This window comes from Jaculus jaculus, chromosome X (genome assembly GCF_020740685.1).
Source record: "Jaculus jaculus isolate mJacJac1 chromosome X, mJacJac1.mat.Y.cur, whole genome shotgun sequence".
NCBI lineage: Eukaryota > Metazoa > Chordata > Mammalia > Rodentia > Dipodidae > Jaculus > Jaculus jaculus.
Window position 1 is genome coordinate 115,917,961 of NC_059125.1, and position 25,386 is coordinate 115,943,346.

Consider the following 25,386-nt stretch of genomic DNA (forward strand, 5'->3'; position numbering starts at 1 on the left):
ACCTTATATCTTCAAATATTCCTGTAGAAGGCTGTTGCTTTTGATGTTCCTCAGATATTGTATCCTCACCTTCCACCGAATCAGGCACTTTCTTGCAAAGCTTATCTAAATCTGAACTATTTTCTGGATTGCCTATCACAAAGGAATACATTTAAAATAAGTATCTTGGTTTTGTAAATTTTGAAATGATAGGATCTTAATGTTCATTCCTATCAGACATTTTCAACCTTTGTTTTAAAAGCAAATATAGAAATACAGTCTTTTGAAGTCTAAATGAATTCAAGGGATAATTTGTGGCATTTTATAAGACCAATTCTTCAAGTTTCACTGAGGGATGATCATATTATATTAAGTATAATTCATCCTTATGCTGGCCTTCAATGACAAGAGACACTATGTGTGTTTCTAGAACTCTGCTCCAGGAGTATGAAAATCCCATAAGAAACAAATTACATGTTGGGTCATGATATGCAGACATTTATCCTACCCATAACTGCGGGCTAACTCCAGAATGAATGACCCATATACTTCAACAAGGAGGGTCCAAGGTGAGGGTGTAGGTAATGGATGTGCCTAATAATGGTACCAAATTGACTGCATTCTCTGATTACAAAACTAATTAAATAAATTTTTTTTAAAAAGAAACAAATTACATGTAAACGTATGTAAAGCATTTTTGTATTTTATATGACTAATTGAAAAACAAATGAGCTACAATACACCTTCCATGTCCAACGTTGGATACTTCATACCTTTAGTGAGAACATTCAGGTTTCCATCTTCTTCATCTAAGGCACAGATTGTGACGGCTGGATCCTCCATTGGTGGCTTCACAGATTTCACAGGATGCTTTCTCCCATGGGGAACCATATTGTGATGGTTTCTGATTCACAACACATACAGGAAAACACAACTGTCAAATTATCTGCTCTCAAAGACATCACTTAAATAAAACAGTAAGATTTGCACAAGATTTAAAGTATATGGTAACATCAAATAGAAATGATTTTGGGTGAATAACAGTTGATCAGTTTTCTTATTTCTGTTATTGAACCCCAAACTAACAATCCCTTTTATTTCCAAATGAAAAAGGAAGAAGATGTGAACAAAGTATATGTATATGTTCCCATATATAATTCATTTCATTACATATTGTCTTATAATATAGGCATATGTTATTAAAGATAGTATATATTTTGAATATAATCATATGCAAAGCATATAAGAATGATAAAATGTGTATTATTTACATAAAGACATATAAATGTATGTATGATATATAAGCAAATGCATGTTTTCTATAATGAGGATCGTGAAAATTTATATCTATGAAGTCCATTTGTTCTGGACTCACACAATACATTTATATATATGCACATCACATTTTTATATATATTTTATATATTTTTTATATATACATAGTTTATATGTTTATATTCAAATATATACCAATGTTATACATAAAGTATCAATATAGATTCATTTACAATTGCAATTATGTTTTAATATTATAAACAATCTAGTAATTATTAGCTTATGAAATTATCATCTTTACATTATTGCTAATATATTTAATTTTTATACTTTCAAGTTGTTTTTACATGATTAAGCAATTATGTCTTTGAATACTATTTAAATCTAACCATAACTTTCATGATCATTTCATCACATGTCAATGTACAGTATGTAGTTCATTACTATGATGGTCTACCCTGGTTGCATAAGAATAATGTCATACTAGCTTCAATAGTATATGGGTGTAAACCCCATAGGTCCTCAGATTCTTGGAGCTGCAGATGTGTACAGGACCTCAGGAGAAGTGTGGTGAAATGCCACAGCTACTTTGACCTTAAACCTTGCACAATGTCCTAAGAGAACCCTCACCCACTTCCTACCCCGTGCCCACTCCCTCCAGTAAAACCGTTGGACCCATCAGGCCCACTTCCCCACAGGCCCCTAGGCTGTTCACACCCTGCCATCACCAGGTCCGGCACCACACTTTCCTATCACAGGAACCAGCCAAGTTCACTGGGAAAGTTGCCACTCTCGCCTTCAACCTTCCACAGTGGGACTCCATTGTCCCACTGCCCCCCAAACCCTCTAGACCCTTTCTGACCGGTTAGCATGGGTCCCCATTCTGTTCAGGCCCTGCCGTCATCAGGGTTCACCATCATCATTTTCCTGGCACAGGCCCAAGCCAAGTCCAGGAGGAATGGTTTGTTTATGGGTCAGTGACAGTGTCAGTGTCAGGGTCAGGGTGAGGAGTTGCCTGTGTCCTGAGCTTCCTCCGGAACAAAACCCCAATGAGTGAAGAAGCAGTGTTACCGGTCTTCAGCCGCCATGGCAGTGTTCCTGATGCAACGGAAATTACAAGAGAGCGGAAGAAGCCAGTTGCTCCTCCCCCTCCTCAGCCGGGAACCTCGCTGATTGGCTCCTGCCCTGCACATGCGTGCATGAGCTATGAGGAGCAACTAGGCAGGTGCAAAGTGTGACCCTTGGACAGCCTGTGTCTGTATCAGAACAGCTACTATGCTAAGAAACACATTAGTGCAAGGCTGTTTCATTTTCATTTTTCAATTCTTGAGAAAAACAGAGAGAGAGAGAGAGAGAGAGAGAGAGAGAGAGAGAGAGAGAGAGAGAGAGAGAGAGAGAGAGAAAGGGGGGGGAATTGAGGCCCAGGGCCTCAGCCATGGCAATCAAACTCCAGATGCTTAGGCCACCTACTGAACGTGTGCAAACTTGCAGTTGCATCACGTTCCTGCATCTGGCTTAGGTAGCATCAGGAGAGAGCAAACATGGGTCTTTAGGCTTTGCAGGAAAGCTGTTTAACACCTAAGCAATCTCTCTCGAACTGTACATTTTTCCTTATTCCTATTTCTATGATAGCTTATTTTAAAGGATTTGCCGATTTCAAACTATGTTTTATACCTGCACTACATACACTTGAACATCCTAAGGTCCTTTCCTGTTTCAGTGTTGAAGTCTGTTCATTAGTCAAGCATTAGGGTATATCAAGGATAGTGGCCATTATCTTTTTTTGATGTAATAAAATGATCAGATACAGGGAATTTTTTAATTAATTAGTTTTGTACTCAGCAAATACAGTCAATTTGGTACCATTTTTAGGCTCATCCATTACCTACCCCTTCCTCTTGGCCCCTCCTTGTTGAAGTATATGGGCCATCATTCTGGAGTTAGCACACAGTTATGGGTAGGATAAATGTCTCTGCATATCATGACCCAATGTGTGTCTCTGACATTCTTTCTCTTCTGCAAAATTTCCCTGAGGCATGTTGGGTTCATTTTTGATCTGCTAAGGTGATGAGGTGATAGGGGCCTCTGGGTCTCTGGATCTCTGATTTGGTAAGAGTTGATTTTTCTCTGTGTTGATCTCCTTCACCCTTGTGCTGGTACCCAGATCACCAAGAAAAAAGCACCCTTGTTTGTTTCGTCAATTGTTCTTAGTTTCAGCAGGGGCCCTTTGAGGTATGATAGGGTGGCTCTCTCCTTAGGATCTACATCTATCTGAAAAAGAAAAGCACATTCTCCAAGGAAAGGGAGTTAGCACCAGACAAATGAGATAACCCTTACTTCTTTATAAAGAATTTAGTAGGTGTAGGCCCTCTTGTAGCCCAGGATTGTTTTTTTTTTTCTCATTTTATTCATTTCCTATTCTGTGAATATATGCAGTATTCCATGTATTAGGTCTTCAGGGATTAGCATAATTCTCCTGTGAAACTTGTGGAACTAGTGATTTCATGTAGAATAGTGTAATGCATTGAATTTCATACCTGTCCCACACCCACTTCCATAAACTGATGTGCCTGGAACACTTGGTCCCAGCTAATGGCAATTTGGGAGTTTGAGCCATCCTGCAGTAGGCTTATTGTTGGGGATCAACTTAGGTGTGTTAAAGACAGAGGCCCTTTGCCAGATTCAGCAAATTTTCCTCTTGGTGTTTTCCACCTGTTTTGGCATAGTTAATGACCAGCCTCCACTTATGCCATGCTTCACACTTCCATCATGAAGCTTCCCCATGAGAAAATCCACAGACTCTGGGAAAGTTCTTACTAGAATAATTTCAGCAAGTGTTACTTAAATTCAAATGGCAACTGGATTGGATTGGTAATAATCAGCTAACATTGTCTGCAACTATTAGTTTCCGCTGAAGTCGAGTCTGGAATACTTTACACACAAGGAATTTAACTATCAGATAATGTCTGCCTCACAACCTAAAAAAATAAAAAAAAAAAAAAATAAACAGATAACATTTATAGCACACTATTAGTTCATTTACTCATCCCCATGAACTGACCAGAAACACCATAATGGGGGAAGGTTTCAGTAGGCTTGAAATTTTAGGCTGAAGTGCAACATGGCCGGGACAGCATGGAGGTAGAGCTGGATAATAGTTCTCCTCAAATCTGTAGTCAAGAAGTACAGAGTCACAAGTAATGGCACTCAGCTGATATTAGCTTTCGTTCTGACTAGGGTCCAAGCCAATGAAAATGGTGCCACATACAGTTAAGGAGGATCTTTCCCCAAAAGTAACACAATCTAACAAACTCGTTCACACATGTGCCCAAACATGGGTTACCTAGACAAGTCCAGATATAATCAAGGTGACAATCTATCACTTGTTCACCTCTTAACAATTTGACATCCAAATATGCCACTTCTAGGCCATAAGCATCCATTATTTGGCTCCATCATCTCACAGCCAACTCATGATGCAAAAATGTATTTAGTGTAACAAAAATGTATCTAGAGTCCTTACCAATCCCAACCATATCCAGAAAACTAACATCTAAACTCCATTCTGAGACTTCATTGAATTGCTAATGTGAGAGTATATGAAATAAGTAGGTTAAATGCTTCCAACTCACAATGGCATAGTAAACATACCAAATCCAAATGGGAGAAACTGGGCCATATAACAAAAATAAGTAAAGAAAAGAAAATGAGGCCAAAATAAAACTGCATTAGTAGCCTATGCCCCCAGCACATGCAGGTCCAAACAGTGTTCTCAACCACCAACCAAACAGTAAGCTCTCCTGCTGGCTGGCACTCCTTTTTTTTTTTTTTTTTGCCTCTTGTATCACTGAATTTTATGAGTCTAGCTAGGGTTTTGTGTCAGCACAGGTACTCACAATATTAGCTGAATTAATCAGTATCAAGTTGAAATAGGGACAGAAATTGTAAGACTTGGTCTGTTCTAGTTGGGCATTCATGTAACAGTTTCATTTTGTAACATGGAGCATTCTTCCTGATTTCTATTTTGTTACATTGATGTCATGGTACTAATCAGCTTAATCAAATGCTGATGTGTTCATGCTGAGCCTGTGCGATGAAGGCAAAGATCCTACAAATGGCTTGAGCAAATCTCTCACTAGGGGGATGGATAACTGGGAAAGCGAGACTAAGACACAATGTAGGAGACCCACAAATGAAAAGACATGCAGGGTCACACTTGCTACATAGTACAGCTGCATTTCTATACTGGATGAGCTCCTTCCAGAACTTGCTTTGTCCTTTCTAGGGCAGAGGGTCTCTACACACATCTGCAGAACTCACTTGGAGAGCCTGAGAAAAAATGGCATCCATGACTTTGTTCAGTTGTGGGTGCCATGTATTCTGACTACAGTGTGGGAGGCTCTTCTTTCATGGGAATGAATGAAACACACATTGCCCTCAGCCCTTGTAAGGGATCAAAACATATGACAGGCACTAAAGAGAGAATGTTTTAGGGCATTCCATGTGAATGAGGTTTTCATGTCGTAGAGGAAATGGGAGGTCTTGGTGTCCACCTGATAGCTCAAAACATGGTGGGCAATTCAGTCCTCACCAGAGGATTCAAAGACTCCCAAGAGATTTTCCCACATAACACTCTTGGTGAAATGCCCTAGGAGTAAGGCACTTACATTTACTGGTTCCCATTGGTCTTCTGTTTAAAGATTATTGTTTTCATTCCTCTGTCCAGAACTATTCTCCCCTTCCTCCTCACACCATTACTCTTCTTCTTGATCCCAACAGTCCCAGTTTTACACAAAGCCCTGGGAGTCTCTTGAGCCAATAGAAAGAATAAAAGAGGGCTGGAGAGATGGCTTAGCGGTTAAGCGCTTGCCTGTGAAGCCTAAGGACCCTGGTTCGAGGCTCGGTTCCCCAGGTCCCACATTAACCAGATGCACAAGGGGGCGCACGCATCTGGAGTTCGTTTGCAGTGGCTGGAAGCCCTGGCACGCCCAATCTCTCTCTCTTCCTCTATCTGTCTTTCTCTCTGTGTCTGTCACTCTCAAATAAATAAATAAATAAATTTAAAAAAAAAGAAAGAAAGAATAAAAGAGAAGACAGAGGTATGCTACATTTTAATAGCATGTGATATTTATTCTAACATATATAAACTGCCAATATTTAAGCCCAAGCTCCATATAAGAACTAGCCATGACATGTTCAAGCCATTTTTCTCTTGAAAGATAGCCTTCTTCAGAAGTTGCACATTTTTACACACACAGCCATTTTCTTGTAATGTTGGTCACATTCCAAGTGCTCAAAAACCACGAGTGGCTCATGGTTCCTGTAGAGGGCAGAATGTGTCTAGACACTTGAAGATAATAGTCAACAAATCAGGCAAACAGAGAAAGGAAGGGAACCACTGACTCAGGCCTTTTAGAGAGTCAGGAAACTTTGGCCCATTCCTGTATAGGCTACATCTGCTCTGAAGCCAGTAGTTCATTGAAAGTAGCCCATATCCCAAATCTCAGAAATCATGAATCCCAGATGGAAAATCATTCTGTCTCTTCCCAGGACCACCTCCCTGTGCTCAGGTATGTCTTGCCTAAATGGAGGCGGAGTCACAAGGTAGTTTTGAGGAGATGCTACTACCATCTCTCCCATGGAGTCTTTTAGAAATGCTAGCAGGCAATGACACTCTGCCATTACCCATAGATATTTACAATGTGACCTGGCCCTGTGATGCATAACCTCTGAAAATTTCTCCCATGCAGCCAAACATGGACCTCAAGCAGGAAAGGGGTTCATCACATTAATTGGGACTTTGTTTCCCTGAATTAGAGGATGTACTGCTACATACTCTGGAGTGGGGCACCTTCAGCCCTTCAGCTCTCAGCTAGTGCTAAATTCCGAGAACCTCCCAAAATGTCCCTACTACATTCCCCTTGCCCAGGATGGTTACGCAAGAAGGCCATAGAGAGCTTATCCCCAATTAGCACAGGGCCCTGGAGTGGTTATAATACAAGTATTGGGGCTTGCCCTTGGAGATGGGGCTGGAGTGACCAAGCTGAAGATCCCATCTTGACTCAATTGTTGAACTGGCCCTCTTAGACCCAGAAAGTCTGAAAATGATTCCTATGAAGGGATACCTGGAGTTAGTGGGAAATAGCTGACTCCTTAAAACAAATAGAACCCTTTTGGTGTCAAGATGCCACTGGGGTGGAGATGCAGTATTGGAGGTCCCTGAATGTGGGGGGGGGTAGCTGTTACAGCATACACTCAGCTCTCACCTCTATTCTGAATGCATGTTGGTAACTTCTACATTAGAGCCTCACACAATATATTTAATTCTTCCAAGTCCCCAGATGTAAATTTGTCTGAATAGCCCATTGAGTCAATTCAGACTACTGTGTTATAGAGGTATCAACAGGTTTATTGATCATATCTCTACAGTGTAGCTTCCACATTCCACATTCAGGATTTCCTTCTACTCTATAATTCATATCCATAGCCTTCTCTATTCTTATTATGTCCAAAGTTGGCTCCTATGCAAAGGCTGCCTGAGGTCAATAGGGAAGTCATTTGTTCCTACTGTCTGGGCACCATCTTGTGCTAGGCTGATCACAGAGCTGATGCTGAATTTTTCGGGGACCATCTCCATGAAGTATGCTATTTGCAGTCCACTTTGAGATTTTACCTTAGATCTGAAAGTGGGGCAGTGTCCCTGAGCTCCAAAAACATCAGAAAAGCCCTACCCTTAGTCTCTGGATATTGATGTGGAAGTGTGGAGAGAGGCTTATTCTGACAAGTCCTACCCTGTTTGTTGCAATAACCTAAGCAGCATTATAGCTCCATTATGACCTATTTTTTGTGGGATTGTGGGACTAGAGCTACTCTTCCATGTTGACTCAGAAAGTAAATTGGATTTCTCTGCTCTGTAACTTATGAAAATGGCTCTGACATACAGTCCTCAGATGGAAAAATCAATTGAACCATTCCAAGTGAGTACTCAGATATGGCAGCATTCTCCACAGAGGTCCAGCTCTATAATTAAGGGGCATCTTTATCTGGAGTGAGGGGCTGACGAGATGGATCAGTGGTTAAGGCACTTGAATGCACAGCCTTACAACATGAGTTCGATTCCCCAGTAACTATGAAAATCTAGATATACACAGGGTCATATGCATCTAGGCTTCATTTGCAGTAGCAGCAATCCTTAGCATTCTCATTCTCTCTTCCTGTCTCTATTCCTTATCTCTCTCGGCTTGCAAATAAGTAAATAAAAATAAAATACATACATTCACCTTGAGTGAAGCTTCTTCATTCCACTCAAAGAAATTTTACTTTTCACCCTATAAACAATGTGAATGCTTGTTCTCATGGAAATGGCACATGATCTTGGTATAGAACACCTAATTCAGAGGAAATGCAGGCCTCAGGGCTACAGGATGCATTTACTTCATGCCAAAATGACCACAGTGATGAAGATTCATTACTTAAGTCATTATAACTTGTCCTGGTGTTTGTGTAGTCCACAGTCAAATCTTCTTGCCTCTGAAAGCATAGTGTGCTACTTTAGACTCTAGAACATCAAAATGATGCTCAACATCCTCCAAATCTCAGATACAGGTTCTCATAGGTAGAGCAGGACTCTTTCCCATCAGTTCGCTCCCTCTTTATTGCAAGACCCTCAACCGGGACATAGCTTGATGGCAAGGGACTTGTCTATGTGTGGTGGGCCTTGTGTCACCCAGTTTCAGTTACTATCTAGACTCAGAAAGCTATCCTACCTGCTTTGCTCCAGAATTCCTTGGAATAGCTCCTGCACACACAGTCTCCAAAGATGGAAGCATATAATCAGATCTGCACAAAAACCCATTAGTACAGCTATCCCAATAGAGGCCCAGTTGTAAGGGACCTATTCATCTAGAGTATGGCTTCTGAAATTCAGTCTGTAGTCTTTGAATTTTCACCCTACAAGAAACTAGCCCCCTCCCCCCACCCCGGCCAACACTCTCCCCATGAAATTGCTCCTATTCATGGATGCAAGATATGGAGATCTCAAGTGGATCATTCCCAATGAGGATCTGGTACCCTTTGTGTACAGCGTTCCTCACAGAGGAGAAATTACATTATTAAAGTATGCTTTCATCTGTAGAGAGGATTCTGCCATCTACTTCCAGACCTTAGATTCACCTTGAAGGCAAGGATACCCTTAAAGCTCCAGGAATATTTCAAAATGGTCACAACAGAATTCCCCAAGACATGCTGGACAAAAGGGTAATTTCAACAAGAGTGAGACTCAGGAAATCTCAACAATAGGGATGAACTCTACCTTTTCTGTGGCTGTTACATTGACCCTCAGTACTTATTTGGAGACTGAATGCTTGACAGAATCCTCTATGCCCCAAATACCTAATAAAATGGCTTTAACTCACACAAGTCCCAGGATGCCAATGTGTCTCTCTACTAAGATTACTGACACTTATCATAGAAGCTCCTATAGTAAGTAGTATTATTCTTTCAGTCACCTGTACATCTATGGCAACACAAGAGCATCAGCTTTCTGCTAAGGGGTGATGATGAGTACACTATCTTGGCTAGATTTGGTTATTTCATTCAGGTGTCCCACATAAACTTAGGTTTGCAAAATGCGAGGCTCCCAGCTGTTGTAAGTTTGGAAATTGAGAAATCCTAGAGGGGTTATATGGGTGTGGAAGGGCTTATGGGTATTACAGACAGCTTCCCCTTTGCCCGTGTTTGACATGCCCTCCTGTTGCTGTTTTCCACTTAGTTTTGGCCAGGAGGTGATGTCCACCATCTGCTCATGCCTTCATTTTCCTCTGCCATCATGGAGCCTCTCCTCAAGTCTTTAAGCCAAAATAAACACTTTCTTCCCACAAGTTGCTAGTTTTCATGTATTTTCAGCAATCAACTTGAGTGTAACTGCAACCATAAATTGGTACTATGTTTGGGGGTGTTGCTGCTAGAAACATGATTGTGGCTTTTGGCCTTCAGAAGCTGATTTATGAGGGGAATGTGGAAGGATTTGAAACTTTGGCCCAACACATAACTTGCAGTGCTGAAAGTACAGCTTGATGGATTATTCTGGTCAGAGTTGAAAGACCTGATTGTAGTAGGAACTAAGGACTTTGAGATTTGCATTATAAGGGGAAGAAAGAATTTTCTTTGTCTGGACTCAGCTAGAAGCAGTTTGTATGAGAGGTTTATTGTTATATCCATGCCCTGAAAACTTGTGTAGCTTTGCCTTACATAGAATCAGACTGGTGTGAGCAGAAGGATAGACTACAGTCTAAAAAGAAATATTTGGGCAGAAACAAATGCCTCCTCTCCAAGTCTTCCTGGAGCCTCTTAATCTTGTCCTGGACGATTCCTGATTTATTGGCATAAAAGCAGCATTTTTCCTGTAAAAACAAGCATCTGCCTCCCTTTTTGGCCATTAGTAGGTCTAGTCCCCTCCTGTTTTGTAGGACTACCTCAGCCAGGGAGTCTGGCTTCCAGGAATGATATTTACATTTGGGATTAAGGTGGCTGGGGCACAAAGGCCCATCCAATTGGTGGGCAGAAAGTTATAGGCCATCCCACCTCCACAAACATAAACCATTCCAGAAGGTGGGCAGCGTTGAGCACTGGGTTCAGTTGTGTTAAAAGTACATAAGGAAGGATGAATGTACCCCACATCTATACTGGAATTATTAGGGGAAGGTGAGGCCCAAATGTAAGCTCCAGAGGAAACATTGGGAAAAGCTGGATGGGGATGGGGAAGGTGGCTGAGCAAGCAGCTGGAGAGACCCAGATTATTTAGGTCTCTCACTGGTAACCAAATGGGTCTTTTTCTTTTTACAAAGTTTTTCCATGGACAAAAATTCCATGAGCTTCACATACATTTCTATTAAAAAACTCCTTTCTGTTATAGAGTTTTTGTACTTCAATCACTTCTCAGTACAACAGATTATCCCAAGGTTGGGAAACAAACAAACTCTTTGATCTCAGCAATACAAACATAAATCTTAAGGAATGGCCAGCTCTTATCAGTAACACTGAATGTGTATAATTTTGCTTACATGTAGGTGCTAAAGTCTTGCTGTCAAATGGCCCAGAGCTACGGATATAAGGTCAGCCAAATGGCTTCAGATAATTCCTTCCCCTTTTTATTTTTTATGAACCTGGCCCTTCTGGGCCTCAGGGCAGAAAGACTGTCTGTCTTAGGTTGTCCGCTATGAAATTTAGGCCTTACCCGTCATCGGTCTTAGGTTGACCTAACTTGAGAGAATCTTACCCGTCTTTGACTACCAGCCTCTGCAGGGGCTTTAAGATAATGTTTCAGGAATCTGGGGTCGGGTAGCTGTATCCTATGTACTTTTGCATGGAACCTTTTCATCTAGAGTATGCTTTCTGCAATTTACTAGCAACTAGCTCATCTCTGGTCAAGAACACCCACCCCTTACAAGAATACTTTTACACATGGTCCCAAGAGGTGGAGATCTCATGTATATCATTCTCAGTCAGGATCTGGAATCCTCTTTTACAGCATTACTTCCAAAGGTATAGTTATATTATCAAAGTATCATTTAAATTTAAGAGGGGTTTCTGCAATCCACTTCCAGATCTTAGAGTCACCCTAAGAGCAAGGGTGTCCTTTAAGCTCCAGGAACATTTCAAAATTGTTACAACAGAATCCCCTATGACACACTGGACAAGGGGGTTATTTCAACATTAGTGAGACTCCAGAAATTTCGACCACAGAAATGAAGATGCATTATTGGGAAAACACTATCTTTAATGTGGTTGTTGCATTGACCATCAGCACTTTCCTTGAGTCAGAATTTTTGACAGAATCCATTAAGCCCCAAATACCTTATAAAATGGTTTTAAATACCAAAAGGCCCAGGAAGCCAATGTGGCACTCTACTAGGATGACTGACACTTGTCCTAGAACCTCCTATATTAAATAGTATTGTTCTTTCAGTCACCTGTGCATCTTTGGAAATCCAAGAGCATCTGACTTCTGCTAAAGGGTGATAATGACTATACTGTAATTTACAAGTATGATGGCTTAATTCAGGTGTCCCACATAAACTTAGGTGTCCTAAATGCCTCCAATTGTTGGCAGTTTTGAAATTGAGTCAGAACAGAGGGGGATATATGGTTGGAAGTGGTCTTAAGGGTACTACAGCCAGATTCCCCTTGCCAGTGTTTAGCATGCTTTCTCCTGTTGCTATTTTCCACCTGGTTTTGGCCAGAAGGTAATGTTTACCATCTCCTCATTCCATAGTTTTTCCCTTCCATCATGGAACTTCTACTCAAATCTTTAAACCAAAATAAACAGTTTCTTCCCACAACCTGGTCTTTGACAGAAGCTTTTGGCCATCAACTTGAAGATAACTGCAACAGTAAAATTGGTCCTATTTGATGGGATTATTGTTGCTGGAAACATGACAGTGGGTTTTGACTTTTTGGAGCTTATTTGCAAGAGGAATATGGAAGGAATTGAAACCTTGGCCTGAAACACACCTTGCAGTGCTGTAAGTACACCTTGATGGATTACTCTGGTCAGGGTTTAAAGACCTGAATGAAGTCTGAACTAAGGACTGTGAAATTTAGATTATAAGGGGAAGAAAGAGCTTTCTTTGCCTGTACTAAGCTAGAAGCAGGTTGTGTGAGAGGCTTGCTATTATGCCTGTGTCATGAAAACATGTGCAGTCTTGCTTTGCATAGAATCAGACTGGTGTGAGCAGAAGAATATGCATTTTGGAAATGGCGATGGGCAATGTGAAGTAGGACTGTTGGATTACATATGTGGAGACCAAATGTAGCCTTGACGATGAACAGTGGGTTTCAGTGGAAACCAAATGTAGGTGCCAGGAATATAGGATGGCAGCCATGGAGAGCTGCTGGTACAGGATGCCACTGGGATGAAAGTGTCCTTGATAGGCAGGTAGAATTGAATCTCCAGAGACATGCTCTCTTCAGAATTTTCAGCCTTGGAGACTTGCCACTTGTTAGAGCTGTCAGACATGGAGGCACAGATTTTTATGTTTGCCCTGTTTTCTTTCAATCTTTTGTTGGTTCAGTCTTTCTTTGTGATGCACAACACCATATTTTTCAGTGTGAATGTTTATTCTGTGGTATTATGATTTTTCTTTTTTGATATTATGGCTCAGTTAAAGACCTTGGACTATGGGTATGATGCATCTGTTGGGGGGGGTTGATAAATCTAAGGGTACTTTTAAAGTTTGATTGAGTATATTGCAGTTTACATTGTGGAAGGTTTTCAGTTTATGGAATCCAGGGATGTAACATGGTGGTTTGATGCAGGTGTCACCCAGAAACTTAGATGCTCTAAAAGCTAGCTTCCCAGCTGGTAGCAATTTGTAAATTGGATGGTCCAGCAGGTGATGCATTGTTGGGGGCAGACTTTTGAGTGTTATAGCAGGTTTCATCACCAATGTTTGCTGTGCTTGTCCACCTGATGTTGGCTAGCAGGTGCTATACACACTCTGGCCATCATTTCTCATGCCATCATTTGCTTCTGCAGTCATGGACCTTCCCCTTGTGTCTGTAGGGAAAAATAAACCCTTTCCTCCCACAAGCTGTTCTTGATCAGGTGTTTCCTGCCAACAATGCAAAGGAGGTTTCAAGAAACTGTCAAGGGGAAAATATTATCTTCCTAGCCTTAGTCATTCTTTCATTACTGTCATTCTTTCAGACACCCTATGAGAGATGAAAGTGGACTCCTGAAGCACTACTTCATGTGTAGGGCTCCCAAATAAATCATATACCTCTGTTGTCAGCACTAGATCAACTAGTATTCAAATGCTAATGCAAGCCTTTGTCTCTATTGACCTGTAAGAATTCTGTATGTTGAGCCATTTCTAATGTCTGAAGGTTCATACAGCCAGAAGGCAACATTCCTTGCAGACAGCAAAGTCAGAGTTCAGATTTAATACATACAGATTACATTAGAAGGATTGAGTCCTCCAGAAATATAAATAGACCCCTGTTGATGGTCATGCAACAAATGTCAACAAATGGGGATCTACCTATTCCAATGAGCCCCTCTATACCTTTATCTATCTGGTAATTTGGTAGAGTTAGAGGATTTTTGTGAGATTCCATGATCTTAGTGGGACACCCATTATTTTCAGAGCGAATGTGGAAGCTCACTTGGACTGTAGATGTCCACTCACTCTAGGACCGGGAGGTGACAAATAATACAGTTAAACCATTCTAGTCACTAACACACTAGAAGGCTAGTTGTTGCAATGAGGGTAATGTCCCTTATGTCTATATAACAGGTATGTTCTGAGAATAATGGAGCATAGAGAACTCTGGAACCTGCATGGTGAAAACCTCCAAGTAGTCTGCAGAAGCACAACTCCAGGTATAGAACTCTCAAGTAATATAGTTATGTACCTATGGTCAGTGCTGTAGCAAACAGAAATTCAATTGTTAGAATGAGTCCTTTCCCAAGACCTCCTCCATGAACAGTGTGGGAGTTACTTTTGGTGGTTCTCAGAGAGTAGTGGACCAGGGCTCTTTTTGGTTAAAGCCAGAGCTGAGAGTGGGGTTATTTAAGTACCATCCTATTTACAAATTAAAGGTGAGTATAGGAAGGCTGAAGAAGCTCCAAGCTACATAGGACCTAAAATCACCCAGGTTTTTTTTCCCCTATTTTCTACTCTGCACTAAAAAAGACTGATTGGTAAGAATGGTCTCCTATTCCAGGAGTAGTCTGCAATTTGAGTCCATTTATTTTCCTTTGTTCTTGAAGGAGGCAGGGCCTGAGGTTTTCATGGTGAAGGGCAAAACCTTGAGGGTAAACTGAGGAAAAACCTATATGTTCCTATATGTTCCTTGGCCCCTTGCTCCTGCCACATATGGGGAAGAACAGGACTAACTTGCAAGTACATTCCAGGGGAGTACCAGTGTGACCTCCACAAACTGGAACAGGAGCAAACACTGATGCTGCAAAATTACTCCTGAGCTTCATAGGCAATGGGTGGCTGTGATTTGGGGATGAAGAGATTTTGGAGCTCCAAGGCAACTTTAATATCAGCAACCAGCCCAGAGCTGCTAGTACACTTTCAGACTCTACAAGCTCCACTTCTATAGATATAAGGCCATCCCACTTCAGTACATTAGAAACCCAAAACAGAGCACACACTAAAGTTCTTACAAGAGCCATGATTGCATTCCTGCTTAATAAAACAAAAAATTTACCACAAGATGGGTAACCCCCCCCAAAAAAGAATGCAAGATAATACTTGAGGTATTTCAAATACGATTGCTTAGCTCTGCAAAGAAAACAAATAGGAACCCTCTGAAATAGAATACCAAAACACTGACTAGTTCAAAATCTCATTGTAACAGAATGAAGGAATTGGGGGATAAACTAAAACAACCAAACATTGTGATCATGGATATAACAGAAGGGGAAGAAATTTAGATGAAATACACAGAGAACATATTCAACAAATTATTGAATAGTCCAATTTTGCAAAAGTGAAACCTGTTAAGGTGCAGGAAGCTCACAGCACACCAAACTGACAGCACTAAAGAAAACGCTCTCCAAGGCACATCATAGTTAAAACTCTAAATAATGAAAACTAAGTGTGATAGTTAAGGTGTTGTCAACTTGATCTGTTTAGTAATCCAGAGAAATCCCTTTCTGGTGGGTCTCGGAGGTTGCTTCCAGGAAGGATCAACTAAAGGAGGAAGTCCTTCCAGAGTGAAACCTTTTCCCTAAATTCAGGAAACTTCTGGCATCATATCTGATCATAACCATTATAGCTAGAAATTAACAACAGAAGAAACAACTGAAAAAACACCAGTTCATGGAGACTGAACAACACACTATTAAACAATACATGGGTCACAGAAAAAAATCAAAAAAAAAGAAGAAATTGTTAAATTCCTAGAAGTTAATGATAGTGAAACACAATATACCAAAACTTATGGGACACAATAAAGTTAGTTCTAAGGGGAAATTTTATAGCACTGAACACTGTCATAAAAAAGACAGAGAAATCTCAAATTAATAACTTAACCATCCATATAAAGGCATTGGAAATGCAAGAACAAACCAACACTAAGAGCTACAGACAGAAAGAAATAATTAAGATCAGAGCAGAAAGCAATGGTTTGTGAACTAAGAAAACAAATTTAACACTTGAAAATATGAAGATATGGTTCTTTGAACAAAGAACCTGAGGTTCATGTGTCCTCTAGCTATCCCTAGCAAGAGGTTTGCACAGCAACCTAGGATCAATGGCTGGAGTACTGGCAGCAGGAGATAGGATGAACAGTGTTCTGCATACCCCCCCTGGTCTTCACCAGCCTGTGGTACATGTGAGAGCCTGCTATAAGAGCCACACTGGTAGGGACTGAGTATGAGGTCTTTGTCCCAGCAATGAGGAACTAACCACAACAGTAATTTGGTACCACACAATTATGGTTGGAGATATTGAGATGAATCTAATCATGTAGATTTTGATATTTTGGAACCTGTATGCTGGAGGAATGTTGGTGAACTTGGTACTCAAGTCTGCAGAAACCTTACAGAGTAGATAGCCACATTTTACGGGCTATTCTGGTGAGAGTTTGAAAATATAAAGGATGAGAGAATTGTAGGCTTGGCTTAAGAACTTCGAAGGGAAAGAAAGGCATTAGAGAAATTTTCTGGAAGTGAGATACTGACAAAGGCATGCTGTGTTCCTCTGTTCAAGGCCCAAGAACTTAATCAAGGTTGGATTTAAAAGTAATGGAATGGACTGTAGAGATGGATTACTGGTTAATGTGCTACCCTGAAAAGCTTAAGGACCCAGGTTTAATTCCCCAGTGACCATGTAAGCCAAGTGCACAAGTGGTGTATACATCTGGAGTTGTTTTTCAGTAGCTGGTAGACCTGGAAAGCCCATTCTCTTTCTAGTTTCCTCTCTCTTGCTCAAATAAAACCTCAAATATATAAAAACACAAAAACACAAAAAACCTCAAATATATAAAACAACTTTAAGAAACAAAAATAAGCCTGGTGGTATCACCATATCTGATGTTAACCTATACTACAAAGCCATAGTAACAAAACAGCATGGTACTGGCACAAAAGCAGACATGTTGATCAATGTAACAAATAGACAACCCAGATGTAAGTCTGGGTCATATAGCCACTTGATATTTGACCAAAAAATTGTCAAAAATACTCATGGAGAAAACACAGCCTCTTCAGCAAATGGGTCCATTTCAGAATATGTGGCAGAAAGAATTAAGAGCCAAAGGAAGGGGAGGACTCCTTATAAAGTGTTCCTCCACATAAAAAACAGCCTGGATATTCTTGACCTCAAAGTGCCTGACATGACCTACACAAGACCATCATAATAGGAGGAAAAGATGATGACATCAAAATAAAAGAGACTGATTGAGAGGGGGAGAGAATATATGATGCAGAGTGGAGTTTCAAAGGGGAAAGTGAAGGGAGAGAGGGAATTACCATGGGATATTGTTTACAATCATAGAAGTTTTCAATAAAAGAAAAAAAAAGGTAAATTAAATAAGCTATTACCTCAAAACTAAAAGTTAACAAGCAACAAGAAAGGAAGTATTATAGAGACAACAAATATTAGATCTGTAATTAACAAAATAAAAATTAAACAATACTGTTTGTGATGACTGATGTATATAAACCACTACTGCAGAGAGAGGCAGAGACAGCAGGCCATCATGTTCAAGGAATGCTGTAAACCATGATAACTTTTCTGAAAGAAATAAAAACCCAAATTTTTGTGGGCCTGGTGTTGTAGCCCTGTCATGTCAGCTATTCTGGATGCTGAATGAGAATCATCATGTAGTTAATATACACCTGAGTTACAGAGAGAGTTGAATGTAAAGATATGCAACATATTGACATTCTGTCTTTTTGCAGCCATCTCCTTGCTCCTGGGACAAGCATCCAACCAGACACAGCTTATGGGAGAAAGGGGTTTCTCTCAGGCTTCCAAAATAAAGGGGCAATTCCATCAAGGGCAGAAGGAGCTTGTTATTCCATAGATTACAGCAGAGAGAAAACAAGGCATCAAGCAAACAAAGAACCACCAGAATTCAGCCTTGAAAATCAGGATGCTTCTGTAGAATTTTTCCTGTAACTCACTTCCTTGTAAAAGAGTTACATTACTACTCATTCATATTTTCCTGGGTAGGTTTCAATCTCAGACAGGTCTTGAATTGTTTCAAAGCAATGAAGTTGGTCCACACTTAATGATGGTTATATTTTTAACAATTGTTAAAAACCAGTCTCTGTGCCTATAACTTTAAACTTATATTTTTAAAACTTTAAATTATACCTTCAAATAAGCATCAGTCCATTGCTTTTAACTATTATTTATTCAATTATTTGAGAGAGAGAGAGAGGGAGGGATAGAGACATAAAGGGTCAGAGAAAGAGACAGAGAGAGGAAGAATGGGCTTTCCAGGGCTACCAGCTGCTGCAAATGAACTCCAGAATGTATGCACCACTTGTGCATTTGGCTTACATGAGTATTGGGGAATGTCCAGTACTGTGTATTACTTATAAATTCAACATTGATAAAGATCATAGGGCTTGAGCAGAATAATTCAGTCTGATTTTATGCCAGTATCCCAGTTCCTACAAAGTTCTCTGCTGTATTTCTTTCCCTTTGATGTTCTTAAGCCATGCATATAGATCTCTCTGCATTTAATATTTTAAAACTATCATTATAATAGCCCATAAAATGTGGCTTACTGCTTTGTAGTGTTTCTGCAGTCTTGAGTACCAAGTCCATCCACATTCCTCCAGCATGCTGGTTCCAAAATATAAAAATCTACATGATTAGATTCATCTCAGTAACACCACACAGACTTCTGTGGTACCAAATTACTTTTGTGGTTAGTTCTTCACTGCTGGGACAAACAGCCAAATGGACACAGCTTATAGGAGGAAAGGGGTTTATGTACACAGGAAGTTCCATCAATGGCAAAATAGTCTGATTATACCATAGATCCAAGAAGAGCAAAACAAATATAGCAAGCAAACACAATACCAGCATGTGAAAAATTGCCAGAGCTCAAGCTGTGCTCAACACAAGTATTAGGGCTGGACTCCAAGATCCACCAACAATGACTGCTTTTCAAAGTATGATATGCCTTGAAGAGTTTCTTCTTTAGTCCTGACTGTTTGGTATACTGTGAGCTTCCTGCAGCTTAATGGGTTTCTCTTTTGCTAGAGTGGGTAAATTTTCCCCAATAATTTTGTTGAATATGTTCTCTGCGCCTTTCACCCAAAATTCATCCCTTTCTGGTATATCTGTGATCTGGATGTTTTGTTGTTTTAAGTTATCCCAAAATTCCCTCATATTCTGTTAGGATGATATTTTTCGGTTGTATTTCATTTCTAACTGTTTATTGACAACTTCCATAAGTATAGACAGTAAATAGTGATAATACCCTTCAATAACCCTCATCTTCCCACTCCTAAGTCCACCCTCCACTTAATTCCTTCTCCTTTCCAATTAGTAACTGTGGTGGTTTGATTCAGGTGTCCCCCATAAACTTAGGTGTTCTGAATGCTAGGTTCCCAGCTGATGGAGAGTTGGGAATTAACACCTCCTGGAGGGAGTGTATTGTTGGGGGCGAGCTTATGGGTTTTAAAGCCAGTTTCCCCTTGCCAGTGTATGGCACACCCTCCTGTTGCTGTAGTCCACCTTATGTTGGCCAGGGGGTGATGTCCACCCTCTGCTCATGCCATCGATTTCCCCTGTCATCATGAAACTTCCCCTCGAGCCTGTAAGCCAAAATAAATCTCTTTTTCCCAGAATCTGCTCTTGGTTGGGTGATTTCTAACAGCAATGCGAACTGGACTGCAACAGTAAAGTGGTACCAGAAGTGGGGTTGCTGCTAGACACCTGACTGTGGCTTCAGCCTTTTTGGAGCTGATTTTCAAGAGGAAAGTGGAAGAAGTTGAAACTTTGGCCTAAGAGATGCTTTGCAGTGCTCTAAGTACAGCTTGATGGTCTATCCTGATCAGAGCTGAAAGACCTGAAGGCAGTAAGAACTATGGACTGTGATTTTTGGCTTATGAGGGTGAGAAAGAGCTGTGCCTGGACTGGGCTAGCAGTTTGTGTGAGAAGCTTGCTCTTATGCCCATGTCCTGAGAAGTTGTGCAGGGTTGCTTTGCGTAGAAATGAACTGGTGTGAGCAGAGGAATATGGCACAGAAAGAAAAATCTTTGGGTGAACTGTTGCCCGTTCAGCTGCAACTGAGAGATGACAACCTTTGAGACTGGGCCAGCTGACCTGCGCTGGGGCAACAAGAAGAATGTCGACTCTTTTGAAAGGGCCTGAGTGCTCAAGGAGTGTCCTGTTCTTCAAAGTCAGCTTTATTCCCCCCTGGATTAACAAATTGACACCCTACCTGGTATCATGGAATATAAGTGTTGCAGTCCGGTTCACATTGCTGGTAGAAATCACCCAACCAAGAGCAGCTTCTGGGAAAAAGAGATTTATTTTGGCTTACAGGCTCGAAGGGAAGCTCCACGATGGCAGGGGAAAACGACGGCATGAGCAGAGGGTGGACATCACCCTCTGGCCAACATAAGGTGGAACACAGCAACAGGAGGGTGTGCCAAACACTGGCAAGGGGAAACTGGCTATAAAGCCCATAAGCCCGCCCCCAACAATACACTCCCTCCAGGAGGCATGAATTCCCAAATACCCATCAGCTGGGAACCTAGCATTCAGAACACCTAAGTTTATGGGGGACATCTGAATCAAATCACCACATTCCGCCCCTGGCCCCCATAAACTGATATCCATACATGATGTAAAATACAATGCATTCAGTCTGACTTTAAAAATCCCCATAGTTTTTATCAATCCCAAAGATGTTCATACATCCCCATAGTCCAAGATCTTTTAACTGAGCCATAATACCAAAAAAAAAAAAAAAAAACTCAAAAAACCCATAATGGCACAGAATAAATATTCACACTGCAAAAGATGGCATTGGGCATAGCAAAGAAACATTCAACCAATACAAGATTTAAAACAACCAGGGCAAATATCAAACTCTGTAGCTTCAAGTCCAGCAACTCTAGCCAGTGACAAATCTCCAAGTCCGATAATTCTAACCAGCAACAAGTCTCTCGCATTCCAATTCCGCCCCTCCAGCTAGGCTACTCACAGTCCTGGGAACTTCATCGGGGCCGGCAGCTCCTCGGCAGCCATCTCATGGTCCCGACATCTCCACTGGGTCTCTACTGCAAGCCACGGTTCATCCTCATGGCCCCATGGGGTCTCTATGCAGGCAACCAGCAAACCTGCTTCACACTGCCCATGGCCATTTCCAAACCACAAGACCATGTTGCAAACTCAATGACCCTCTTTCCAGCATTTCTTATACTCCACGATACCAGGTAGGGTGCCAATTTGTTAATCCAGGGGGGAATAAAGCAGACTTTGAAGAACAGGACACTTCTTGAGCACTCAGGCCCCTTCAAAAGAGTCTACATTCGTCTTGTTGCCCCTGCGCAGGTCAGCAAGCACAGTCTCAAAGGTTGTAATCTATCAGTTGCAGCTGAACGGGCAGCAGTTCACCCAAAGATTTTTCTTTCTGTACTATATCCCTCTGCACACACCAGTTCATTTCTACTCAAAGCAACCCTGCACAACTTCTCAGCACATGGGCATAAGAGCAAGCTTCTCACACAAACTGCTAGCCCAGTCCAGGCAAAGCTCTTTCTCACCCTCATAAGCCAAACTTCACAGTCCATAGTTCTTACTGCCTTCAGGTCTTTAAGCTCTGACCAGAATAGTCCATCAAGCTGTACCTACAGCACTGCAAGGCATCTCTTAGGCCAAGGTTTCAACTCCTTCCACATTCCTCTTGAAAATCAGCTCCAAAAAGGCTGAAGCCACACAGTCAGGTGTTTAGCAGCAACCCCACTCCCGGTATTGTTGCAGTCCGGTTCGCATTGCTGTTAGAAATCACCCAACCAAGAGCAGCTTCTGGGAAAAAGAGATTTATTTTGGCTTACAGGCTCGAAGGGAAGCTCCATGATGGCAGGGGAAAATGACAGCATGAGCAGAGGGTGGACATCACCCCCTGGCCAACATAAGGTGGACTACAGCAACAGGAGGGTGTGCCAAACACTGGCATGGGGAAACTGGCTATAAAGCCCATAAGCCCGTCCCCCAACAATACACTCGCTCCAGGAGGCATTAATTCCCAAATACCCATCAGCTGGGAACCTAGCATTCAGAACACCTAAGTTTATCGGGGACTCCTGAATCAAACCACCACAATAAGAAATGCTGGAAAGAGGGTCATTGAGTTTGCAACACAGTCTTGTGTTTTGGAAATGGCCATGGGCAGTGAGAAGTGGGTTTGCTGGTTGCCTGCATAGAGACCCCATGGGGCCATGAGGATGAAACGTGGCTTGCAGTGGAGACCCAGTGGAGATGCCAGGACCATGAGATGGCTGCTGAGGAACTGCCGGCCCCAATGAAGTTTCCCAGGACTGTGAGTAGCCTAGCTGGAGGGGCGGAATTGGAATGCCAGAGACTTGTTGCTGGTTAGAATTATCGGACTTGGAGATTTGTCACTGGCTAGAGTTGCTGGAATTGAAGCTACAGAGTTTGATATTTGCCCTGGTTGTTTTAAATCTTGTATTGGTGGAATGTTTCTTTGCTATGCCCAATGCCATCTTTTGCAGTGTGAATATTTATTCTGTGCCATTATGGGTTTTTTGAGGTTGTTTTTTTTGGTATTATGGCTCAGTTAAAAGATCTTGGACTATGGGGATGTATGAACATCATTGGAATTGATAAAAACTATGGGGACTTTTAAAGTCAGACTGAATGCATTGTATTTTACATCATATATGGATATCAGTTTATGGGGGCCAGGGGTGGAATGTGGTGGTTTGATTCAGGTGTCCCCCATAAACTTAGGTGTTCTGAATGCTAGGTTCCCAGCTGATGGAGAGTTGGGAATTAATGCCTCCTGGAGGGAGTGTATTGTTGGGGGCCAGCTTATGGGTATTAAAGCCAGTTTCCCCTTGCCAGTGTTTGGCACACCCTCCTGTTACTGTAGTCCACCTTATGTTGGCCAGGGGGTGATGTCCACCCTCTGCTCATGCCGTCGTTTTCCCCTGCCATCATGAAGCTTCCCCTCGAGCCTATAAGCCAAAATAAATCTCTTTTTCCCAGAATCTGCTCTTGGTTGGGTGATTTCTAACAGCAATGTGAACCGTACTGCAACAGTAACCCTTTTATTCTGATGACTTTTTTTTTTTTATTATGACAATCTTGTGTAGGTAGTGCCGGGCATTATGTGGTAATGATATCAAAGATATTTTGTATCTGAAATACGGCATTATAAGCAGTTCTACCCTTCCTTTGGATTTTACATTCTTTCTGTCACCTTTTTTCTCAATAGGCCCTGGAGCCTTAAAGGATGTGATGGAGATGTCTCACTTAATCTTGAACATGCCACTGTTACTTCTCAGCACTGTTGTGAGCTTTGATTCACAACAGTGGTCACCACCATGTGAAAAGAGAAGCTTCTCACTCAAAAGTGAGAGCAGAATTAATATATGGGCATAAGCATAACCATATAAAGAATAGTTTGGTGAACATAGTGTATGCATTTAGGCAGAGAATAACAGTAGTTTCCACCCTACACATTCCCAACCATAAGCTTTTAATAGGTTTTGTACCAGGGCTTAACTACCTCCAATGGAGCTGACCTCCAGTCCAATCAGAGAGCAGTTGGTTTTCCCCATAGTACACATGCTACTATTATACCAGTTAACATATTTGGCCTAGCTTGTCAGCCATAAACTTGTAGGCCCACTTCTGGACAACAACATTAGGCTTTAGGGTCCACTGTAAGTCAACACCATTGGTGACTTCTCTCTCCCCAAAGGCTACATGCTACATAGCTCTTTCCAGCACTGTGACAGCTAGTCAACCAGAAGGAGGCCTCCATCTCAGCTCCAGCTTGATTTCTCAGTGACCTGCAGCCCAAGCATGTGGAGTCTTTAGCAATAATTCAAGTGGGCAACCCCAAAGCTGAGGTCAAAGGTCTGGGCCACTTCACCTGACTTGAAGATTTATACTTTAAAAACAATAATTAAGACATCACAAAGCAGGTACATGGAAACATAAATCAATCACACACAGAAAAATGTGTCCATAAATGTGTGGTCTCCCTGACCAAGAACTTACTGGAAAGTATCCAAATCCTGGCACTGAAATTTGGAGAACTCTATTTAGTTCCATACCCAATTTCATTACTAATTAATGAACTGATTAATTAATTTCAAGGTCATACTCATATCTCCTCTCCCTCATCCCCATTCAGCTAAGGGCCCACCTCAGTGGCATCATTGATATTCACTGTGGGGTTCTGAAGGCCTCAATCAGTTTCTATTGGGGTGGTACTATACCTCAGAATATTCTGACCCACCCTGTAGTTTTTCAAATCTTTCAACTTCCTCTTCCACAATGTATCCTGACCCTTGGAAAAGGCATTAGAAATCTGATTTATTGTTGAGTTCTCTGTAGAGTGTGGATTTTTGATTTGTTGAGTTTTGAGTAAATACAGTATCTGTCACCATGTCCCTAGAACTGGTTGTCAAGGTAGCAAAGAGAGCAGTATTCATGTTAAAATTTCCACTTCCACTGCAATGCCACCTCGGCTGTCAACTAATGTAGCAGAAGTGACATATCATATGATAAACAGTCAGCTATATTTTCTTCTTGTATTGATAGAATCTGAATCTCCCCAATATTCTCTATCATCTGTAAGATAAAACAGATTTTCCCTTCAAAAGTGAGAGCAACTTGGTGATCCAATTTAATAAGGGGATAAACATACTTATTTGAGAGACATTTTGATATGAATGCTCACTCTTCTTGGCCAAAGAGCAATGGAGGTTTTTTCTTGAGTCTAGGAGTTTCATATCTATGAAAGTTCTCTCTAGAGTCAATGAGTTTATATCCATGGGATTTTGACTTGGTTCCCAATACCAGACATAAGTTCTTTCCTGTGAATGGAATTCATGTCTATTCTGAGAACAGCTGGTTATCCATCTTGGCTGTGTGTCATTATTTTTTAAAA

General features: G+C 41.2%; 1 protein-coding gene across 1 annotated transcript in view; it reads right to left on the reverse strand.

The window, feature by feature from the left end:
* The window catches only part of LOC105943777 (synaptonemal complex protein 3-like), a 79,587-nt gene extending 77,245 nt beyond the window's left edge, over positions 1 to 2,342 (reverse strand). The window contains exons 1-3 of the mRNA XM_045139935.1: positions 2,326 to 2,342; positions 753 to 883; positions 3 to 132 (exon numbers count right to left, since the gene is read on the reverse strand). Of these exons, the coding sequence (XP_044995870.1) occupies positions 3 to 132; positions 753 to 883; positions 2,326 to 2,342 (278 nt within the window). The remainder of the gene's footprint in view (positions 1 to 2; positions 133 to 752; positions 884 to 2,325) is intronic.
* Positions 2,343 to 25,386: the final 23,044 nt, after the last annotated feature.